The 20,462-nt window shown below is 35.3% G+C and overlaps 1 protein-coding gene across 2 annotated transcripts; it reads right to left on the reverse strand.

Moving 5' to 3' along the window:
- Positions 1 to 509: 509 nt before the first annotated feature.
- LOC121370422 lies at positions 510 to 18,891 on the reverse strand. 2 transcript variants are annotated; one of them, XR_005957684.1, is made up of 9 exons: positions 18,813 to 18,891; positions 17,668 to 17,786; positions 16,725 to 16,779; positions 11,978 to 12,042; positions 11,661 to 11,766; positions 10,854 to 10,972; positions 6,221 to 6,357; positions 3,949 to 4,602; positions 510 to 3,880 (listed from the first exon to the last, which is right to left on the reverse strand). XR_005957684.1 is itself a non-coding variant. In XM_041495641.1 (8 exons), the coding sequence occupies exons 1-8, from the start codon at positions 18,871 to 18,873 to the stop codon at positions 4,497 to 4,499; spliced, it is 768 nt and encodes a 255-aa protein (XP_041351575.1). In that variant the 5' UTR covers positions 18,874 to 18,891; the 3' UTR covers positions 510 to 4,496. The 2 variants fall into 2 exon arrangements, 1 of the variants encoding a protein (XP_041351575.1); XM_041495641.1 differs by having other exon boundaries at positions 510 to 4,602.
- Positions 18,892 to 20,462: the final 1,571 nt, after the last annotated feature.

Raw genomic sequence — 20,462 nt, forward strand, 5'->3', positions numbered from 1 at the left:
CATAAGGCTCTTGTATGAGTTGACCCTACCTTTAAAGTAACAGGATAATGTTTGTGATTGCTAAAAATGAAACTGCACTGAAAATGTTTAATTGTCCACTAGACAACCACCGAGGCATATTTTGCTTGTCCGAATAGATTTTCACTTGTCGGGACAAACGGACAAGTGCTTGTTTCAATCACTGTATATCTGGATATAAAAGACCCTTTAATGTTAAATGGTAGAAACGGCCTTTTTTATGTGCTAGGTTTCTGCTCATTAGTCTGATAAAATATTTAATTGCAAACTGATTTGGACTATATTCTCCCCATCTCCCCAACCAACTAACCCAGAGATTCATGGAAAGGTTTTTCTTTAAAGGGCAACACATTGACAGCTTCTGCGTCAACTGCAGCTTGTGCTTGTGATTATGGTGCAAATTACATTTTTGTGCACTCTAAAATTCATTGTCAGTTCAGTTTAAAAACTCGGTCCATCAATATCATGCAACTTAAAAATAAGATTTCACACAGTTATCATAATTATTTTATTTTGAGAGATTCTTTTACATAAATACCTGTAAAATAAATGCGTAATACTGCCAACATAGAAAAAAAACACACCCACTTAACAAGACTTCCAACACAATAGAAAAATACTAGACACCACAGTACGAACAATACGCGAGAGGCTATACAGTGGTAAAATACGTAGTACACAGTGCCGGATTTATAAGCGGGTAAAGGGGGCAATTGCCCCGGACCCCCCAGCCAGAGGGGGCCCCCCAGAATAAGGACTTTCTTTATCAAGAAATGTAATAATTATAAAATTCTTCATTTTTTTATTTGTCATGTAATTAATTTCTATGTTGAGGGGCCCCCGAACCTGAAGTGCCCCGGGCCCCCCAAGATCTAAATCCGGCCCTGGTAGTACACCATGATATGATATCGATTTAAAGTGCAAAACACCATGATATAAACACAATTACAATATGGGACACACTGGCATAAAGATACCAACGATCAAAAGAAAGTGTTCAGAAACATTTTAATGTGAAATTGCACATTTTACCACTAGTGTCGTTTGTGAGCAATGACGTTCACATTTGATGATTCTTATTGTGTGTTCATATCTCACCTAATGAATACTTTTAAAATACAACACTTGCATCAACTTAGTGCTTCGTGTCATTTTTATTAGCCCGTTTAAAAAGATTTATCGATATATTTTTCTTTTCTTTTGATCGTTGGGTAAATATATGTGGTATTAATACAGGCAGTTGAATGAGATCACAAAATTGCTTATCTTTTCAATTATGTACAAAAAATATGTATAATATTCTAATACATGTACTTTTACTGCCATTTTATGAAGTTCACATGAGCACATAAAATAAAATAAACACTACGTGCCGAATTTACAAAGTCTGTTTTTCTTAAACGCAGGTGTTCAAATAGTGTAAATGTATGTAGTTACACCAATGTAAGACGTAAACACAGACTTACGGGCTCCCATTTTTGTATAGGGGCAGACTGGCTTTTGTCCGAATTAAATGAAAATGCCCGAATCTAGATAACATTTAATCATATTAGCATTACTACCAAACAGCTACCTGCTGTGTGTATATAGGGATGCAAACGAATCACTACGCATTTTTACATGAATTACAACTAATTTTGAAGGTAGAATGATAGAAATACATGGTAAAAAGATCTCAGGTTAGCATATTTTGCCCCAATATCTCCCATCATTTTTACCCGAATTTGAGGTTTTGCTCCTAATCCCCTCTCCCCCACCCTTCTCGTACGCTTATGCATAAACAGGCTTTGTAAATTCAGCTCAATAACTTCACAACAAAAACACAAGAATTCCTCTGAATTCAGTGTTTCTCTTACCATAAACATTTTAGTGCATTGTGATAGACATCCATAGGTGCAACTACAAACCAAGTTTCACTGACCTAGTACTTGTGGTTTGTGACAAACTGATCTAAATGTGAAACTTCAACACAGAAGTTGATGCTATCACCACCACCATTGGAAAAATAATACCTATATCTCGGGTTTTTTTTTTTAGAAAGGCAAGACAAAAACATTTCATTTCATCTTATTTTTGTGCTTATATCCAATTAAGGTGCAAGCACGCTGTCTTGGGCACATACACCTCAGCTGTTTGTCCAGGACAGTGGGTTAGTTGTTAGTGTGAGAGAAGAGGGTATAGTGGTCTTACACCTACCCACTGAGTAGGGTGGGAGTCGGTAACATGTTGCGAACTCTGTATTTACCAGCCTTATGTCCGATGGCATAACCACGACACCACAGAGGCCGGTGATAAAAAGAATTACCATTGTGACCAGTAATGAAGGAATAATATAAATAGACAATTCAGAAACTGCCTCAGCAAAAACAAATACTTTTCCGCACACTGGTATTTCTATTTTCCTATTTTAGTATATGTATATTTGTATTTTCCCACCCCAACCAGTGCTCCCACGACTGCTATATCAAAGGCTGCTGTATGTGCTGTCCTGTCTGTGGGAAAGTGCACATAAAAGGTCCCTTGCTGCTAAATAAAGTAGCAGGTTTTCTCCAAGCCTATATCAAATGTTTGACATCCCTTAGCTGATGATTAATAAATCAATGTGCTTTGTTGGTAGGCCTATTCTTAAAATAAACTTTCACTATTCCTGTATTAGTATCTTCTTACAATCATATAGGTTGGCAAAACAAATACTGATGTAAATCAATTTAACCTCCGCTTTTACATCGATTTTATAGAATGCGGATGTGAATTGTGAAGACTGAATAGACATATGCAGAATATAAAAGCAACATGATGGTTAAGGTTTCAAGCCCATTTCCGACAACTGGTAACCTGTTTTGTCTAAACTGACGTGTATTAAGCAGGCTGCTTAAAACAGGTTTTAATATATTTTGAATCAATATCTGTTCATGTATACAAATGAACCCCAGTAAAGGCTATTAAAAATGAAACAAAACATTTAGCCCCCACTTCTTCAAATCATGATTTTGTCACTTCTGCCTATATAACAATAAAAAATCATGTGTCAAAAGGAATGTATAAGCATTATCAAATTATTTATGGAAATTACTACAAGGAAGCTCACAATTGCAGCAAATATTTACAAACTTCATAAAACATAGTAAAAGACCAGTTTTTGAGAAAAAAACCCTCACCCCTCAGTCTGAAATGAGCAACAATCATGGTACCACAAGAAAGTTGTCATAATCCCATGATATTCTTGTGACTTTAACTGTTTAAATGACTGCTATTCGCTAGCAAATGTTAAAACTGTATGAGCAGACGAAATTACTGCTCACAGAATAATAGCTGTGCTATCAAAAAATCGTCACTGCTGACAAAGATGATGGAGTCGGCAGACTTGATTATGCTAGTCCATTCAATTATGCCGATATGTTTGTGCTAGCAGACTTGATTTAATCTAGAAAACACGACTGCGACAACAAATGGTGCTAGTAAATATGATTCTGCCAGTAAATGTCATGATTATTTCAGCAGACGTGAAAACATTGTTAGCAGAATTGCTGATGGTGCTAGCCAGAGGCAGATCCAAAGGGAGAACCAGAGAGATCTTCCCATATAAAAATATTCAAGTGCCCCCCCCATTTTAAATTGTTAATTTTTTATTTTTGTGTGTGTGTACAAGTGTGTGGTGTGCATACACAAACGTGTCTGTGTAACGTATATGTGTGTGTGTGATACGTGTGTGTGTATGTTAGTGTGTGGTATGTGTGTGTGTGCATATGTGTAACATGTATAGGTGTGTGTGTGTTTTGTTGTGTTGTGTTGTGTTGTGTTGTGCTGAAACTTTTACTGAGTGTCCTTTTCACAAGTTTGTCCATGTGTCCATGTACACCACCTGGATCCACCCCTGCCAGCAGAAGTCACAGTTGCAGGTCACAAGCAGGCAGTGTCAGTGTACACCACCTGGATCCACCCCTGTCAACAGAAGTCACAGTTGCAGGTCACAAGCAGGCAGTGTCAGTGTACACCACCTGGATCCACCCCTGTCAGCAGAAGTCACAGTTGCAGGTCACAAGCAGGCAGTGTCAGTGTACACCACCTGGATCCACCCCTGTCAGCAGAAGTCACAGTTGCAGGTCACAAGCAGGCAGTGTCAGTGTACACCACCTGGATCCACCCCTGTCAGCAGAAGTCACAGTTGCAGGTCACAAGCAGGCAGTGTCAGTGTACACCACCTGGATCCACCCCTGTCAGCAGAAGTCACAGTTGCAGGTCACAAGCAGGCAGTGTCAGTGTACACCACCTGGATCCACCCCTGTCAACAGAAGTCACAGTTGCAGGTCACAAGCAGGCAGTGTCAGTGTACACCACCTGGATCCACCCCTGTCAGCAGAAGTCACAGTTGCAGGTCACAAGCAGGCAGTGTCAGTGTACACCACCTGGATCCACCCCTGTCAGCAGAAGTCACAGTTGCAGGTCACAAGCAGGCAGTGTCAGTGTTCAAGTGGACATCATGACGACTGTGCGAGGATGTAGGCTGGCTGTAACATGTCCTCTGTGAGTTGAACTGGAAACTCTTCAATGATGCTTACAATATTGCTTGTTATTGTCAACAACCTGCAACAAAAACGTAACATTTTATTTATGAAGTCAACATTCTATTAGTATGGTATCCAAGTTTTATCGGAAAGTCTTCAGTAATGTTTACAATATAATGAATATTGCTTGTTATTGTCAACAACCTGTAAAAAACCCTTAAATGTTGCAACAATTATAAGAGAAATCAAAATTTGCACAATTGGAATAATTGGAATTCCAAATGAACTGAATCTGACAATTCTCAACCTAGAGGTGGTGTGAACCGAATCATACATGTCAGGTGTTAAATATCTCCTGTTATTGATACTGCCACTACTATAAACAAGCATTCTGAGACAACTGCTAAAGCAATACATCTCCTAACTGGCCAAACAAATATAAATTCAAGGGCCATAACTCTATCAACAAAGAGTACCATAGATATTAATGAATATGTTACGGGTATGATTCAATTCCAATTATGTGAAATTTTTGCAATGGGATGGATGAACAGGGTTTTTTTGACCAACTACTGATGATACTGTATCCACTGGAGAATGTGCTGTCTGATTAATTAGGTTATTGTTCTTTATTAGAAAGGGAAATTTTGCTTAGCATAGGTCAGGTCAGGTCAGGTCAGTATTTAATGTGCACGTTCAGAGCAAGCTGTTGCAACACACACCTGTCCTGGGCACAGGTGCTGGCCTTGGCTGGCTCCTCCGTCCAGGACAGAAAAGGGGTTGGGTGGGAGAGGGGACCGCCTGCACTAGCAGGTGCAAGGGAGTACCAGCAGTCCAACTGGGGCCGGTAACAGGTGGAGGGTGGTATGGTGCTATGGAATTTGGAATGTCCTGTAGGATTAAGCCAAAGAGGCAGGGTGCACAGTTTTGTGAAGGAAATTAGGCGCAAGTTTGAATGGTCCGCCAAAAAGGAAAATAGGGAGCTACGTATAGGTTTGGCAGATTAGTATGCCGAGAGTAGCTCATTAAGTGGACCTAGTAGCATGGGTACTCTGGTGACACATTTATATTGGCAGAGAAACAGTTTATGTATGTATCAATACAGAACCGCCTGTATGCAAGATATGGTTCGGACAAGGATTTACTGTTTTGTGCAGGAGACTGTGAAAAGTAGGTCACAGTGACCTAGTAATAGTATGCGACACACCGTCATCCCAAGTTGTTCCTACATGTGAGGTTTGATGATCCTGTATGCAAGATATGGTCCGGACAAGAAAAAGTTAACATACGGACAACACCATACCTAAATACGACACATCACACTTGACCTGTAACAGTACTAGATAAAGCTATACAGCTTTGTGAAAAATATTCTGGATAACTATATGTGGGACGGACAAACAGACAGGATGGAGACAAAACTTATAGTCCCCTCCAGTTGGACCAGTAATATCAATTGCCATCAGTCATCCTTGAATTAAGTTTTTATTGCCTACAAATTGGAGAGACAAGGACTGGGATGTGAAAGTGAACAACAACAAAAAGTTTAAAGATAGGTGGTGTTGCTAGATCGGGAAGAAACGAGATGGAATTCCAAGGAGTAAAAGGAAAGGGGGCAGTGGGATGGAAAAAAAAAAGATAAAAAATTTCCTCGTTATTATTATTATGATGATAAGACTGACAACTATTGTAATTACCACTCTTTGAGTTCTGGTGGATACGAATCTCTGTCGCCGTCGTTCATAAAGCAACTCTTTACAACTTTAAAATTGTCTTCAATGTTCTTCTTCAGTACTGCAAGCATATTGTTGTTCTGTACCGCGTTTATGGATTGCTGGAATAAATAAAATACAGAGGTTGGAATAATAATTTGGACATATTATTTCATCTGCCCAAAATACTATAATAAACCTCTTTACAATCTGGGGCGGGATCTAGCTCAGTCTGTGGAGTGTTCACTTCAGCTGCTTGGATCCATTCAGCTGATTGGGTTTTTTCTCATTCCAACCAGTACACCACAACTGGACAAAGGCCGTGGTCTGTGCTTTCCTGTTTCCCTTGCTGCATTAGAAAAAATATAGCGGGTTTCCTCTGATGAGTCCCCATCAGTGGGATTATTGGGCTATTGCTTGCTCCAGCCAGTGCACCACGACTGGTACATCAAAGGCTGTGGTATGTGCTATCCTGTCTATGGGATGGTGCATATAAAAAATTCCTTGCTGCTAATTAGAGTAGCCCATGAAATGGCGACAGCAGGTTTCCTCCCTCAATATCTGTGTGGTCCTTAACCATATGTCTGACGTCATATAACCATAAATAAAATGTGTTGAGTGCATCGTTAAATAAAACATTTCCTTCCTTCCTCTGATGACTACGAGTGAGAATTACCAAATGTTTCAAGATCCAGTAGCCGATGATTAATTAAACAATGTGCTCTAGTGGTGTCGTTAAATAAAACAAACTTCTTCTTCTTTACAATCTGAATTCCATCATTATTACATGTTCAAAATTTTAATCAAAATATGTGAACTTCACACACTTATGACCATTGACCAAAAAACTCCAACAGACATGGTCACAAATAATACCCCAGTTTGTGTGTATTTAGGCTTGTTACATAAATAATACTTACAATAATGCCAGTGATGTACAATGTATATGGGTTTGTCATTACAGGGGCGTAGGCTAGGGGGTTTTGGGGATTCGGACGAACCCCCCAGCTGAAGCAAATGGTCCGCTTTCAGAACTAAAACATACAGGTTTATACATATGGAGTTTCTGGTGGTGCAAAAACAAAATAGAAAAAGGTCCACTTGGTTCATATTCGAACCACACCCCCCCCCCCCATGTCCAGATCACGCTATGCCCCTGCATTAAGTAAATAATATATATATACTAACATTAGTATTTAGGCTTGTTGGTAAGTAAATAAAACTTACAATAACACTATTTGGTGTGTAATGTATTTAGTCTTAGTAAGTAATACTTACATATAATAATGTCAGTTAAAGTGTAATGTATTTAGTCTTAGTAAGTAATATTTACATATATTAATGTCAGTTAAAGTGTAATGTATTTAGTCTTAGTAAGTAATACTTACATATAATAATGTCAGTTAAAGTGTAATGTATTTAGTCTTAGTAAGTAATACTTACATATAATAATGTCAGTTAAAGTGTAATGTATTTAGTCTTAGTAAGTAATACTTACATATAATAATGTCAGTTAAAGTGTAATGTATTTAGTCTTAGTAAGTAATACTTACATATAATAATGTCAGTTAAAGTGTAATGTATTTAGTCTTAGTAAGTAATACTTACATATAATAATGTCAGTTAAAGTGTAATGTATTTAGTCTTAGTAAGTAATACTTACATATAATAATGTCAGTTAAAGTGTAATGTATTTAGTCTTAGTAAGTAATACTTACATATAATAATGTCAGTTAAAGTGTAATGTATTTAGTCTTAGTAAGTAATACTTACATATAATAATGTCAGTTAAAGTGTAATGTATTTAGTCTTAGTAAGTAATACTTACATATATTAATGTCAGTTAAAGTGTAATGTATTTAGTCTTAGTAAGTAATACTTACATATAATAATGTCAGTTAAAGTGTAATGTATTTAGTCTTAGTAAGTAATACTTACATATATTAATGTCAGTTAAAGTGTAATGTATTTAGTCTTAGTAAGTAATACTTACATATATTAATGTCAGTTAAAGTGTAATGTATTTAGTCTTAGTAAGTAATACTTACATATATTAATGTCAGTTAAAGTGTAATGTATTTAGTCTTAGTAAGTAATACTTACATATAATAATGTCAGTTAAAGTGTAATGTATTAGTCTTAGTAAGTAATACTTACATATAATAATGTCAGTTAAAGTGTAATGTATTTAGTCTTAGTAAGTAATACTTACATATAATAATGTCAGTTAAAGTGTAATGTATTTAGTCTTAGTAAGTAATACTTACATATAATAATGTCAGTTAAGTGTAATGTATTTAGTCTTAGTAAGTAATACTTACATATATTAATGTCAGTTAAAGTGTAATGTATTTAGTCTTAGTAAGTAATACTTACATATAATAATGTCAGTTAAAGTGTAATGTATTTAGTCTTAGTAAGTAATACTTACATATAATAATGTCAGTTAAAGTGTAATGTATTTAGTCTTAGTAAGTAATACTTACATATATTAATGTCAGTTAAAGTGTAATGTATTTAGTCTTAGTAAGTAATACTTACATATAATAACGACAGTAGATGTGCAATGTATTTAGTCCTAGCATTAAATACATAATACTTACATATAATAACGCCAGTTGATTTGTAATGTATTTAGTCCTAGCATTAACTCTTTCACCACGACAGGCCGGTATACCGGCTTGCGATACCAGTGCCTCTCACCACGACAGGCCGGTTTAGCGGCTTGTAACACCTGTTCATATTTGGTGCCGAGTGACGCGTCAATATTATAATTAGACAAAATCTCGCGCGACCATAGCTGCCATGTGACACACTGTAATGGCTGCGCCCATGTTCTAGCGATTTTGAATGAGTTTTTCCAAGTTTATACTGATATTCTGACTGTAATTAAACATGAACCGAGGTGACGAAATTTCGTCTGTTGAAAACAATGGTTGCGATTCAGATGACGGGTTTTCCGATGATGAAATGTGGGATAATATGGACTTTGGTGCATTTGATTTAATCGAGATTGGCGATCGTGAACGAAATGTCATTAAACATGGCAATTTAGAAGAAAATTATACCGATGACGAGTTACAAGATGACTTGCCACTGTTTTACCACGCGCCTGAGTTTACCTGGACACATGAGCCATATTCGGTTACCTGCAGATCAACGTTTACTAAAAATCCGGGGCCTGTAAAAGTGTTTGACGTCAACACAAACGCCATAGAGTACTTTTCGCTATTTTATTCCAATACAGTGTATGGAAAAATTGTGTAATTTACCAACATGAATGCCAAAAAAAAGCGTGATACAGATCCTGCTAACAACAAAGGTGTGTGGTATGATATTTCTGTTGATGAAATGAAAGCTTAATTTTGCAAAAGCATTGTAAATATATATTTTAAAATTATAACTGGAATGTTAATTAATTAATTATCCAACAAGAAAAACATTTGTACTGGGTTTTTTTTTAAATTACCAGTCCTACCTACTCAAATAGGTGAGTAATATGCATAGTTTACCTATAATTACCAGATTTATACCTGTTGAATCTAACATTTTTAAAGTATTATTTTTTTATCTAGACAGCCGTCCATTCACCTTTCTGGAAATGTATAGCCTATAACTAAAATTAATGATAAAACAAGTAGTTTTATCCTTTAACAAACATGATCATAAATCTGCTATTTAAACTCAGTGTGCAGGGAAGGTCAAGACTGTAAAACTTAGTGGTGAAAGAGTTAAATACATAATACTTACATATAATAACGCCAGTTGATGTGCAATGTATTTAGTCCTAGCATTAAATACATAATACTTACATATAATAACGCCAGTTGATTTGTAATGTATTTAGTCCTAGCATTAAATACATAATACTTACATATAATAACGCCAGTTGATGTGCAATGTATTTAGTCCTAGCATTAAATACATAATACTTACATATAATAACGCCAGTTGATTTGTAATGTATTTAGTCCTAGCATTAAATACATAATACTTACATATAATAACGCCAGTTGATTTGCAATGTATTTAGTCCTAGCATTAAATACATAATACTTACATATAATAACGCCAGTTGATGTGCAATGTATTTAGTCCTAGCATTAAATACATAATACTTACATATAATAACGCCAGTTGATGTGCAATGTATTTAGTCCTAGCATTAAATACATAATACTTACATATAATAACGCCAGTTGATGTGCAATGTATTTAGTCCTAGCATTAAATACATAATACTTACATATAATAACGCCAGTTGATTTGTAATGTATTTAGTCCTAGCATTAAATACATAATACTTACATATAATAACGCCAGTTGATGTGCAATGTATTTAGTCCTAGCATTAAATACATAATACTTACATATAATAACGCCAGTTGATTTGTAATGTATTTAGTCCTAGCATTAAATACATAATACTTACATATAATAACGCCAGTTGATTTGTAATGTATTTAGTCCTAGCATTAAATACATAATACTTACATATAATAACGCCAGTTGATGTGCAATGTATTTAGTCCTAGCATTAAATACATAATACTTACATATAATAACGCCAGTTGATTTGTAATGTATTTAGTCCTAGCATTAAATACATAATACTTACATATAATAACGCCAGTTGATGTGCAATGTATTTAGGTCTGTCGTGAGTTAAGACATCATTGTTGATCTGACGAGCTAGTGTTGACAACTGGTGAAGTGTAGCGAGCTGTGAAAAATAGTCTGAAAACCCCCCGTAAAAACACAAAACATTCAGAGAAAATTACAAAAAGTGGTCAGGATTGTTTTTTCATTTTTAAGGTGAAAGAAAATTTAGGACTGAATTTTTTAAAAATTAGTTATTAGAATTATTAAAAAAATCATCAATTGGCAGATAAATTACTGTTAATAAAATAGAGAATACAGAGCTCGAACTTAAGAATTTGTCTCACATGGCAATTTTTAAAAGAATTGCCATGGATGGCCACAAATTTTAACCTTGCCTTTTGCAAATTTTTAAAAAGTGACTTTTGCATCAGATAAACATGATTAAATGGTTATTTTGCTGTATGTAAACATATTTAAAATGTGCAAATGTTAAATATTGGCAGATATTTTGCCATCGTGGAGGAGCTGTACTGACGGTGATGCTCTCTACTCATGGCAGTTTATATCTCAACGATGCCAATTGCCACTGGTGCCATTGTTAAGTTCAAGCCCTGGAATATTTCATTCACAAATCCAAGGGTGGATTCGGATAATCGTTTAAGGAGGGAAGTAGGGCAAAAGGGCAAATTGACCAATTCCCTAAAAAGGAGTTTTATTTTATTTTACTTTTTAATCTTTCTGGAGGCAATGGATGTGTGAGTGTGTGGGGGGTGGGTGGGGTGGGGTAAGACTACTCAACACAATATTCTAACTGCACACATACTATCGAGATTGGTTTTCTTCAGGGACAGAGACATCTTGTCAGGGTGGTAGATGTATGCTGCTGCTCGAGGAAATAGTCGATCAATTCCTTTACTCTCCATGTATTCCTGAAACACATCAACAATTCATTAGTTAAACTATTTAATCAGATGAGCTGTCTGTAAAACTATAATAGCTGATCTATTTCTTTACTCTCCATGTATTGTTAGTTTTGGATGGAGAATATGGATTTCTTTTTACAAACAGCTCACAATCTGAAAACACTGTACAGAGAATTAAAAATCCAGCATTCGTGATAAATGTAGAAAACATTCTAACCTGAACATCTGTGTGGTGACAGGATCGCAGCAGCAGCTGTCTCATGTGGTCGAACACAACATTGGCTGAAACAAAACAAAATACGAATCATGTGAAGTCAGGACAAAGTAAATCCAGTTATTTGCCACAAATTTCCATGCTTGTTATATTACAACGAACTTATGCAGCTATAGATACGTCCAAGACTGGTACATCAAAGGTCGTGGTATGTGCTATCCTGTCTATGGGATGGTGCATATAAAAGATCCCTTGCTGCTAATCGAAAAGAGTAGTCCATGAAGTGGTGACAGCGGGTTTCCTCCCTCGATATCTGTGTGGTCCGTAACCATATGTCTGACGCCATATAACCGTAAATAAAATGTGTTGAGTGTCATTAAATAAAACATTTCCTTCATTCCTATAGATATGTAGGTCTTCCAGTTGTATGATCTCCCATTGGAAATAACCGCAGGTTTTATAAGTGAGCCGTCAAAATGTGTACTCAATCCCATCCATATACACAGTACATTTGCATGGCTCAAACGTTTTTGACCTACCAGGTAACTAAAAATTCACCAAAACTAAAAAAATTGAAGAGAAATATGTATGTATAATGTTCTCATCTGCTATTTAGCTCGTGATCCTATTGTATTTTAATTTCATATAATGCTCTAAAATACATCTGAGATCAAAATGTTTCACATTCTGGCCCAAAATCTCATTTTACCTCATGTATATCTTAATTCCAGCAGGCCATATGTTTTTTTCTTAGCAAGACATTTTCTTTTAACCTGCTTAATAACAAAAAACAGGCCTCGGTGGCATTGTGGTTAGGCCATTAGTCTACAGGCTGGTAGGTACTGGGTTCGGATCCCAGTCGTGGCATGGGATTTTTAATTCAGATACCAACTCCAAACCCTGAGTGAGTGCTCCGCAAGGCTCAATGGGTAGGTGTATACCACTTGCACCGACCAGTGATCCATAACTGGTTCAACAAATGCCATGGTTTGTGCTATCCTGCCTATGGGAAGTGCAAATAAAATATCCCTTGCTGCCTGTCATAAAAGAGTAGCCTATGTGGCGACAGAGGGTTTCCTCTTAAAAATAGTGTCAGAATGACCATATGTTTGACGTCCAATAGCCGATGATAAGATAAAAAATCAATGTGCTCTAGTGGCGTCGTTAAATAAAATAAACTTTACTTCAATAACAAAAATAACAGCAGGCCATAGTTTACTTCACTATTTCAAGTCTTGATTTGCAATGCATATCGGAAGGGAATAACAACAGCTTTTATACCTCAGCTTTTAAAAGTTGTACCAAAATCTGTGTACCAAATTGCAGGCCTTTCTCCAGTATTTTATAAAGGTGGTTACTCTCGAGTGCCAAATAAACGTACACCTACATTTATTAAATTTGTGAAAAAATGTTGGTGTCTACGTTTATTCAACACCCTACGTTTAATTACATCTAAAAAAAATGTAACCCCCTATGCTAATTCGGCACCAAACGCTTATTACATTTCTTAATTTATCAAATGCTTACATATAGCCTCTATTAGGGGTACCAATTTTTCGCGATCACGGAATCGCAGACGGAATTGCAAATCTTAAACGGAATTTACAATTTTCCGAGTTGTCAAATAAAATACCAACTTTTGTGGTCAGATAATACATTTATTTATTTATTAATATACATACATTGTTTTTCTGCTTAATTGATCATTTGAACCATTAAGGCACAACAAAGTATGTCACTCTATGACAAAATGTAAACACACGTTTCCGAACATTGTTGGCTGCCATTTTGTTTTTATCGCTCGGCTCGGCTCGGTTTTATTCGGTTGGGTAAATTCCTAGGATGCGTTTGATCGAGTGCTCGCCTGTAAATCGATGCAACAGTTCATATAAATTAATCAATTACACTTCAACACTTCATCTTTTCACCAAACATTAAAGACAGGGGTACTGAATTCTTAAAGGTAAATATGACTTTTTGTTAAGCTATGTATATAAATAGATAAAGTACAGTTCCTTTAGGATAAGGGGAACTGGCCCAAACTTATATTTTATATTACAATTCCACTCATTTTAATTACAAATTCCACTAAAACTTTTTATTTTCACTTGCAAATAGAGTTTATTAGAAATTAGTGAGAAAAATTAGGCAGAGTTACATCCCCTAACCGCGTTCCAGTTCCGGCGCGTTCCGCTAACAGCTGGCATAGCCGATGACCACAGTTGTTTGTGAATCTTCAGCTGAGATTTATGCATGCCAGCCCCTGGCATCATAAGTGTCCCCACCTATGCTTTAAAAATGATACAGGTAAAAATTAAGTTGATGAAATTACATTTTGTTATAATTGACCATGTGTTAAATATATGAGATGAATCTAGCGAGCTGTCATCCACCCTGATTGTTTTGGTTTTCTTGCATGGAACTTTTGGATTTTTTTTCAAAGTTGCAATCTCGCCTCACATTAATTATCATAATTTCATTTAAATGTACAAACACACTTACAGTTTTAATTAATTGTGTGTGACAGTGACACAGTTGTAACAGTTAGATAATAGAAACATATGTTTATAGTGAACACATTTTTTTACTACAAGTTATTTATTTCTGAGCTGCTTGTTTTCTAAATTACATGTACACATGTACACACAACAATAGTATATTTTTGTTATTTCCAAAACACTTATTTTTATTTTTACGTCAAACCAAATTGTTTTCATTACTAGTAAATTTTTAGTTTAGCTAAATTTCCAGACCCTATGCTAATTCCGCACTCTACTCTTATTGGGTTTTTTTTAATTTTATTTCCACACCCTATGCTAATTCCGCACCCTACTTTTAATTAATTTTAGAAACTTTTCCAGCCCCTATGTTTATTAGGCACTCGAGAGTAGATTTTCAGCATCTGTTTACACAAATCAAGCCAAAATAAATGAGATTTGGGTGGTGGGTTGAAAACAGTTTAGTGTTTACCTTCAAACCAGCAAATCATGTTTTTATTTATTTGAATTTTTTATTTATTATTATATTATTTATAAAGCGCTTACTTGCACACCTAAGGAGTAGTGGCCCACTAAGCTATATGGCTCTGGGGAAACCCCTGTTCAAAATTGCTTTCAAAATGTGGACTCGAGAGACAGAGTAGCATGGAAAATGTACCTTGTATATAGGTAATTATAACACTTGGATACATACAAGTTTTTGTCTGTCAAGAAATAATTCTAAATTGTTCTTTATATTCACCAAAGCTTGCTTTGAATGAACATTATTTTATCTGGAAACTGGTTGATATGAAATGAAAGCTCTGTCTTATTATTATTGTTATTATAATAAATACTGGCAGGGCTTGGGAGTTACCACGTACATGTACTGATAGAAAGAAATATGCAGGCTTTCTGCCAGAAAGACATTTTTTGGTATGGCACTATGAAATTGAATGTAACTGCAGTATGGGGGGCCTCCCCTAAAAACGAAAATGGGTTAAATTTAGGGTTAGGGTTAACAAAATCATACAGTACTAATAAGTCATTCATTTTGTCAAAAGGTTAACTTAGAAAAACTAAAATCAGCAAAAAAACCCAAATGGGTATGGCGCCATACCCGTTTTACCCTCTGAAAGAAACCCTGATATGGGAACACACAAGTAGTAAAAACAAATATTGACTGTAACACAAAATACCCACATCCATAGTGCTTGAAAGCTAATCATGTTACTGACATTCAAAACCATATTAACAATGAAATTTAAAACCACATTAACAATGACATTCAAAACCACATTAATAATGACATTCAAAACCACATTAATAATGACATTCAAAACCACATTAATAATGACATTCAAAACCACATTAACAATGACATTCAAAATCACATTAATAATGACATTCAATCCCACATTATATCTTTGTATTTTATAAAGACATAACCGCAGTAATGAATTAAATATGATGTAAAATGTCACATGTTCCGTTACATTAAAGGGACATACCCTAGTTTCAGCCCGTGAAAATTAACACTAAGTTTAGTTAAAGGGACAGACCCTAGTTTCAGCCCGTGAAAATTAACACTAAGTTTAGTTAAAGGGACAGACCCTAGTTTCAGCCCGTGAAAATTAACACTAAGTTTAGTTAAAGGGACAGACCCTAGTTTCAGCCCGTGAAAATTAACACTAAGTTTAGTTAAAGGGACATACCCTAGTTTCAGCCCGTGAAAATTAACACTAAGTTTAGTTAAAGGGACAGACCCTAGTTTCAACCCGTGAAAATTAACACTAAGTTTAGTTAATCTACAAACCTGTAACACATTTGGATAAAGTTACAATTGAGTGCACTCAAACATGAGTCTGTGACTTTGAAATGGTGAAATACCCTCTAAAAATAGACTAAAACCGACTCCATAAATGTTACTTCTTAGACATGCGTGCATTTAAAAAAACAAGAAGAAGAGAAATGTATCTTGTGATATTAGAAACACCAGAATGACCAAAACAACTTCGAATGTACGGAAATTGATCCACTAAACCATAAAATCTAAGTAAAGTATGATTTCAGTTACAAAAAAACGGCTATAATAGTAAAAAATATGCCTTAATGTTTAAAAACTTGGATATGTCCCTTTAAGGGAAAAGGGCACATTGGCCAACTCATGAAAAGATTAACTCTATGAAGAGACACTTGAATATATTTAGGGAGGGAGGGGGATGGATCATCTGGCCCTCCGCCCCTTTGATCTAACTCTGTTTACAACTCACCTTTGTTTACAAATGAACTGCTTGTTTTTCCATGATCTATTCGATGAGATGGTTGCTGAAATAAGAGAAAAAATAAAGTCAATTACCTAAAAAGACATTAACCTAAACGTATTAAGTTGCCAGATTAAGTGATGCAGTTTTTTTTATAAAAGAAATGATTGTGAACAAAAACATTAAGGTGAAAAAAGAGGGAGCAGGTCAACTTGCCCCAGCGGTGGTCAACTTGACAAACACTGTTTAGTCAACACATATCATTACTGTTTTATTAATTAAATATATACTAATATTTTAACTTTAAGCAATAATGTGCATTAAATATTTTTTTAATATGCACACCAGTCAGATTCCAAAAGCCTTGCCTCATCATTTGCTTTGAGGATATAAGGGACAAACTCACAAACGTCGTTAAAATAGGCTTGACAGTTCATTGTAATTGATTATTGGATCTCTCCAATATAAAACCAATTTAATAAGTTGTGGTAATAGCAGTTTCACTGTAATATTAATAAATAAAATGACAACAAAATTGTAAACGTCCATTTTTAATTTCGTGACCCAAAATATAATAATGGATGTTGGCAAATTATGGTAAGCTAACCACGAGAAAGATTTTAACGTGAATAAAAATATTAATAGTGGCTCATATGTTACAGTTCTAAAAAAGATCGCCCACATAATAAATATTATTATTTGTGCAACTAACACCATGATTTTTTAAATATGTAAGTCGCCCAAACGGGACATTGGTCGCATTTGTCTACCTGGCCACATGCTGTTTCGAGCCCTGTAATTGTGAATTTTTAAAACTGATCATCACATTAGTAGAGCCCAACCAATAAATTTTTGAAACTTTCTAAATTTGCAGCCTGGATGATAAAATTCCAACCGATTGGAATCCAACATTAGTAAAATGATCTAACATAAATACAACACACAATAATACCATGACGAGTTCCTTTTTACAGAGAGCATCAAGCTGGGCACACAGTGACATCATCTCGATGTCAACGTCTGACGATGTGTAGGCCGTCGCCAACAGAGATTCATGCAAACGAACATCAACTGAAAATACAACAAACTGATGAAAGAAAGCACACACAATATATTTCAATGCATTGTATCTATTGTGTTTAATGTCCAAATAATTTATATCCTAATACTAAATTACCAATTATTTTAAATTAATGCATCTTAAATACATTGGTCCGATTGAGCTCATCTTTGAAAATTAAACTTTTTCAGGCAAAACCACATAGAAACAAAATTCAAGACAAATCTGTGGGGGTATAAGGTTAAAAATGCCATAGTTTTAGGGTAATTTGACACGGAATGACCCTATAGACTATAGTAAGAAAACAATGTTCTTTGCAGAGGACTATAAATAATAAAAGCAGCCAATCGGATAACTTTACAAGATCTCTCTCTATCTCTCTCTCTCTCTACACACACAAAATAAAAAAAATTATTGAAAAAAAAAAAATTAAAATGGAGAAGGCAGTCATGATTAATATACCCGAAAATGCAGCTTTAAAGGGACATTCCTGAGTTTGCTGCAATTTTGAAGATGTTATGGGCTAACAGAGATTTTTTGACGACTGTAATTACATATCAAATATGTTTTCTGAATAAAATATTAGTGGCTGTATATTAAAAGTGTTTCTAATCGTTCTAATATTTGTATTAGGTTAAATTTCATTTTATTTTCTAAAACCGTTTTTTTTCCTACGTACAAAATTATTTGAAAACAAAATCCAGTTTGGGCTTCTTACAAATATTAAGATGACCAGAAACACATTGAATATACAGACACTAATATTCTAAACAAGAAAATATATTTAATATGTAACTTTAATCGTAGAAATATTTTATTAGTCGGAAACATCTTACAATGCAGCAAACTCAGGAATGTCCCTTTAATTTTCTTAAATTTAACTTGAGGAACCATGAGTTATCTTTCCTTGATTTACAAACAAAGAGTGCCCGTCGGCCTGAAATTACTAACGAACTGTTTATTGTTTGAAACCGACAGGATAATTTTTTGTATCTTTGTTTTTTTTATTGGGTGTAAGAAACAAAGACGTATCTAACCTTTAAATGACGGATCATAACGCATAGGAACAACAAGCGGGGGATGTACAGCGGCCGCCATTATGCTTCCGGTTTTGTAGATGGCGCTGTATTTAGACGGTTCGTCCTCTGGACAATTCGTCCACAGACGATTCGTCCACTGGACAATTCGTCCACAGACGATTCGTCCACTGGTTTTTCAAAGATCTGGACGATTCGTCCACGTTACCTATTCAAAAGTACTTCAAACAGTTTTGTCATTTTATCATATTGAATCCAAAGCCAGTCATCAATTTTTATTATTATTTTTGTTTATTATTTAAAACAAAAAATCAACATCGTTTGAGTCAGGCGCATGTCAAATACAACTAGAACAGGTCAAGTACGGCGGAAGTAAATAGGCTGATGAATATTAATGTTGACTATGTTCATACGTGTTTTGTTCGTCCTGCTTTATTCGGTACATTATATTACTATCTATATTATTATCAATGCTAACCATTTTTTTATTTAATTTAATAAAACATGTCCATCTCCGATGTAAATCATTTGCAGATAGCCGCTTCTGACTGTGCACGATACATTTTTTATGTTGCTAATCTATAGTGTCCGTCCCATCATCCTACACAAATGTTTCTTGTAAATAATTTAAGTTTTGTTTGACGTAGGAAGAAAAGTAAAAGTGTTTTGGAAATAACCCCAACCCCCCCCCCCCCCCAAAAAAACAACAACAAACAAACAAAAAACCCCACAGAACCCCCCAAAATAAAACCCACACCACACAACCCCCCCCCCCTCCAAAAAACCCCCAAAAAACCCAACCAAACTATTTTTATGTGCAAGTTACAAAACAATCGGCTCAGAAATAAATAACTTGTTGTAAATTCAATAGCATGAAAAAAGACGTTCCCTGTGGGACAGACTATAGTTCGCCTCGTACTTAGGGATATCCCAGTTGATATCTATGGGGGGGGGGGGGGGGAGGGGATATGATTTTTCACCCAGGGAAGATATTTTTTTCATATCATCTGGGGGGGGGGGGGGGTAATTAGAAAAGAGAGGAGAAGAGAATTTGTTCCCCAAGAATCCAAGAGACAGACATTTTCAGCAAGGCAGCAAACCCCAAGAAGACCACATTGGTAATAAGTGTGCGATAGTGTGTTTTAATGTGTTATCATTGGTGATTTTTTATATACATTATTTGTTATTTATTTATCATGTATCATGTACATATATATTATTTTACCAAATAAATTCAAATCAAATCAGTTATACAAGCGGGTAAATGAGTTTTTTGTGTGATGTAATAATTATAATAAACAGACAAATACAAGTAATTTCAGTTGCTCATATCATTTAACATCACTCAGATGCTGTCTTTTACGATTTTATTACTGGCATACTGATACTGTCTACACATCCATGTCAATTTGATTAAACACACATTGTATGCATGGCAATATAGATGTAGATGGGAACATACAACATGGGTGTTACTTGCATGTAGTTTACTAGTTTCCGTGGTCAGGTGTTTATATACCAGTAGCAGGGGCGTAGACTGTGGGGTTCGGATGAGCCCCTCCGCTGAAGCAAATGGTCCGCTTTCAGAACTAAAACATACATGTTTATGCATATGGAGTTTCTGGTGGTGCAAAAACAATAGAAAAAGGG

Source organism: Gigantopelta aegis, chromosome 1 (genome assembly GCF_016097555.1).
Source record: "Gigantopelta aegis isolate Gae_Host chromosome 1, Gae_host_genome, whole genome shotgun sequence".
In the NCBI taxonomy this organism is placed as follows: Eukaryota; Metazoa; Mollusca; class Gastropoda; order Neomphalida; family Peltospiridae; genus Gigantopelta; species Gigantopelta aegis.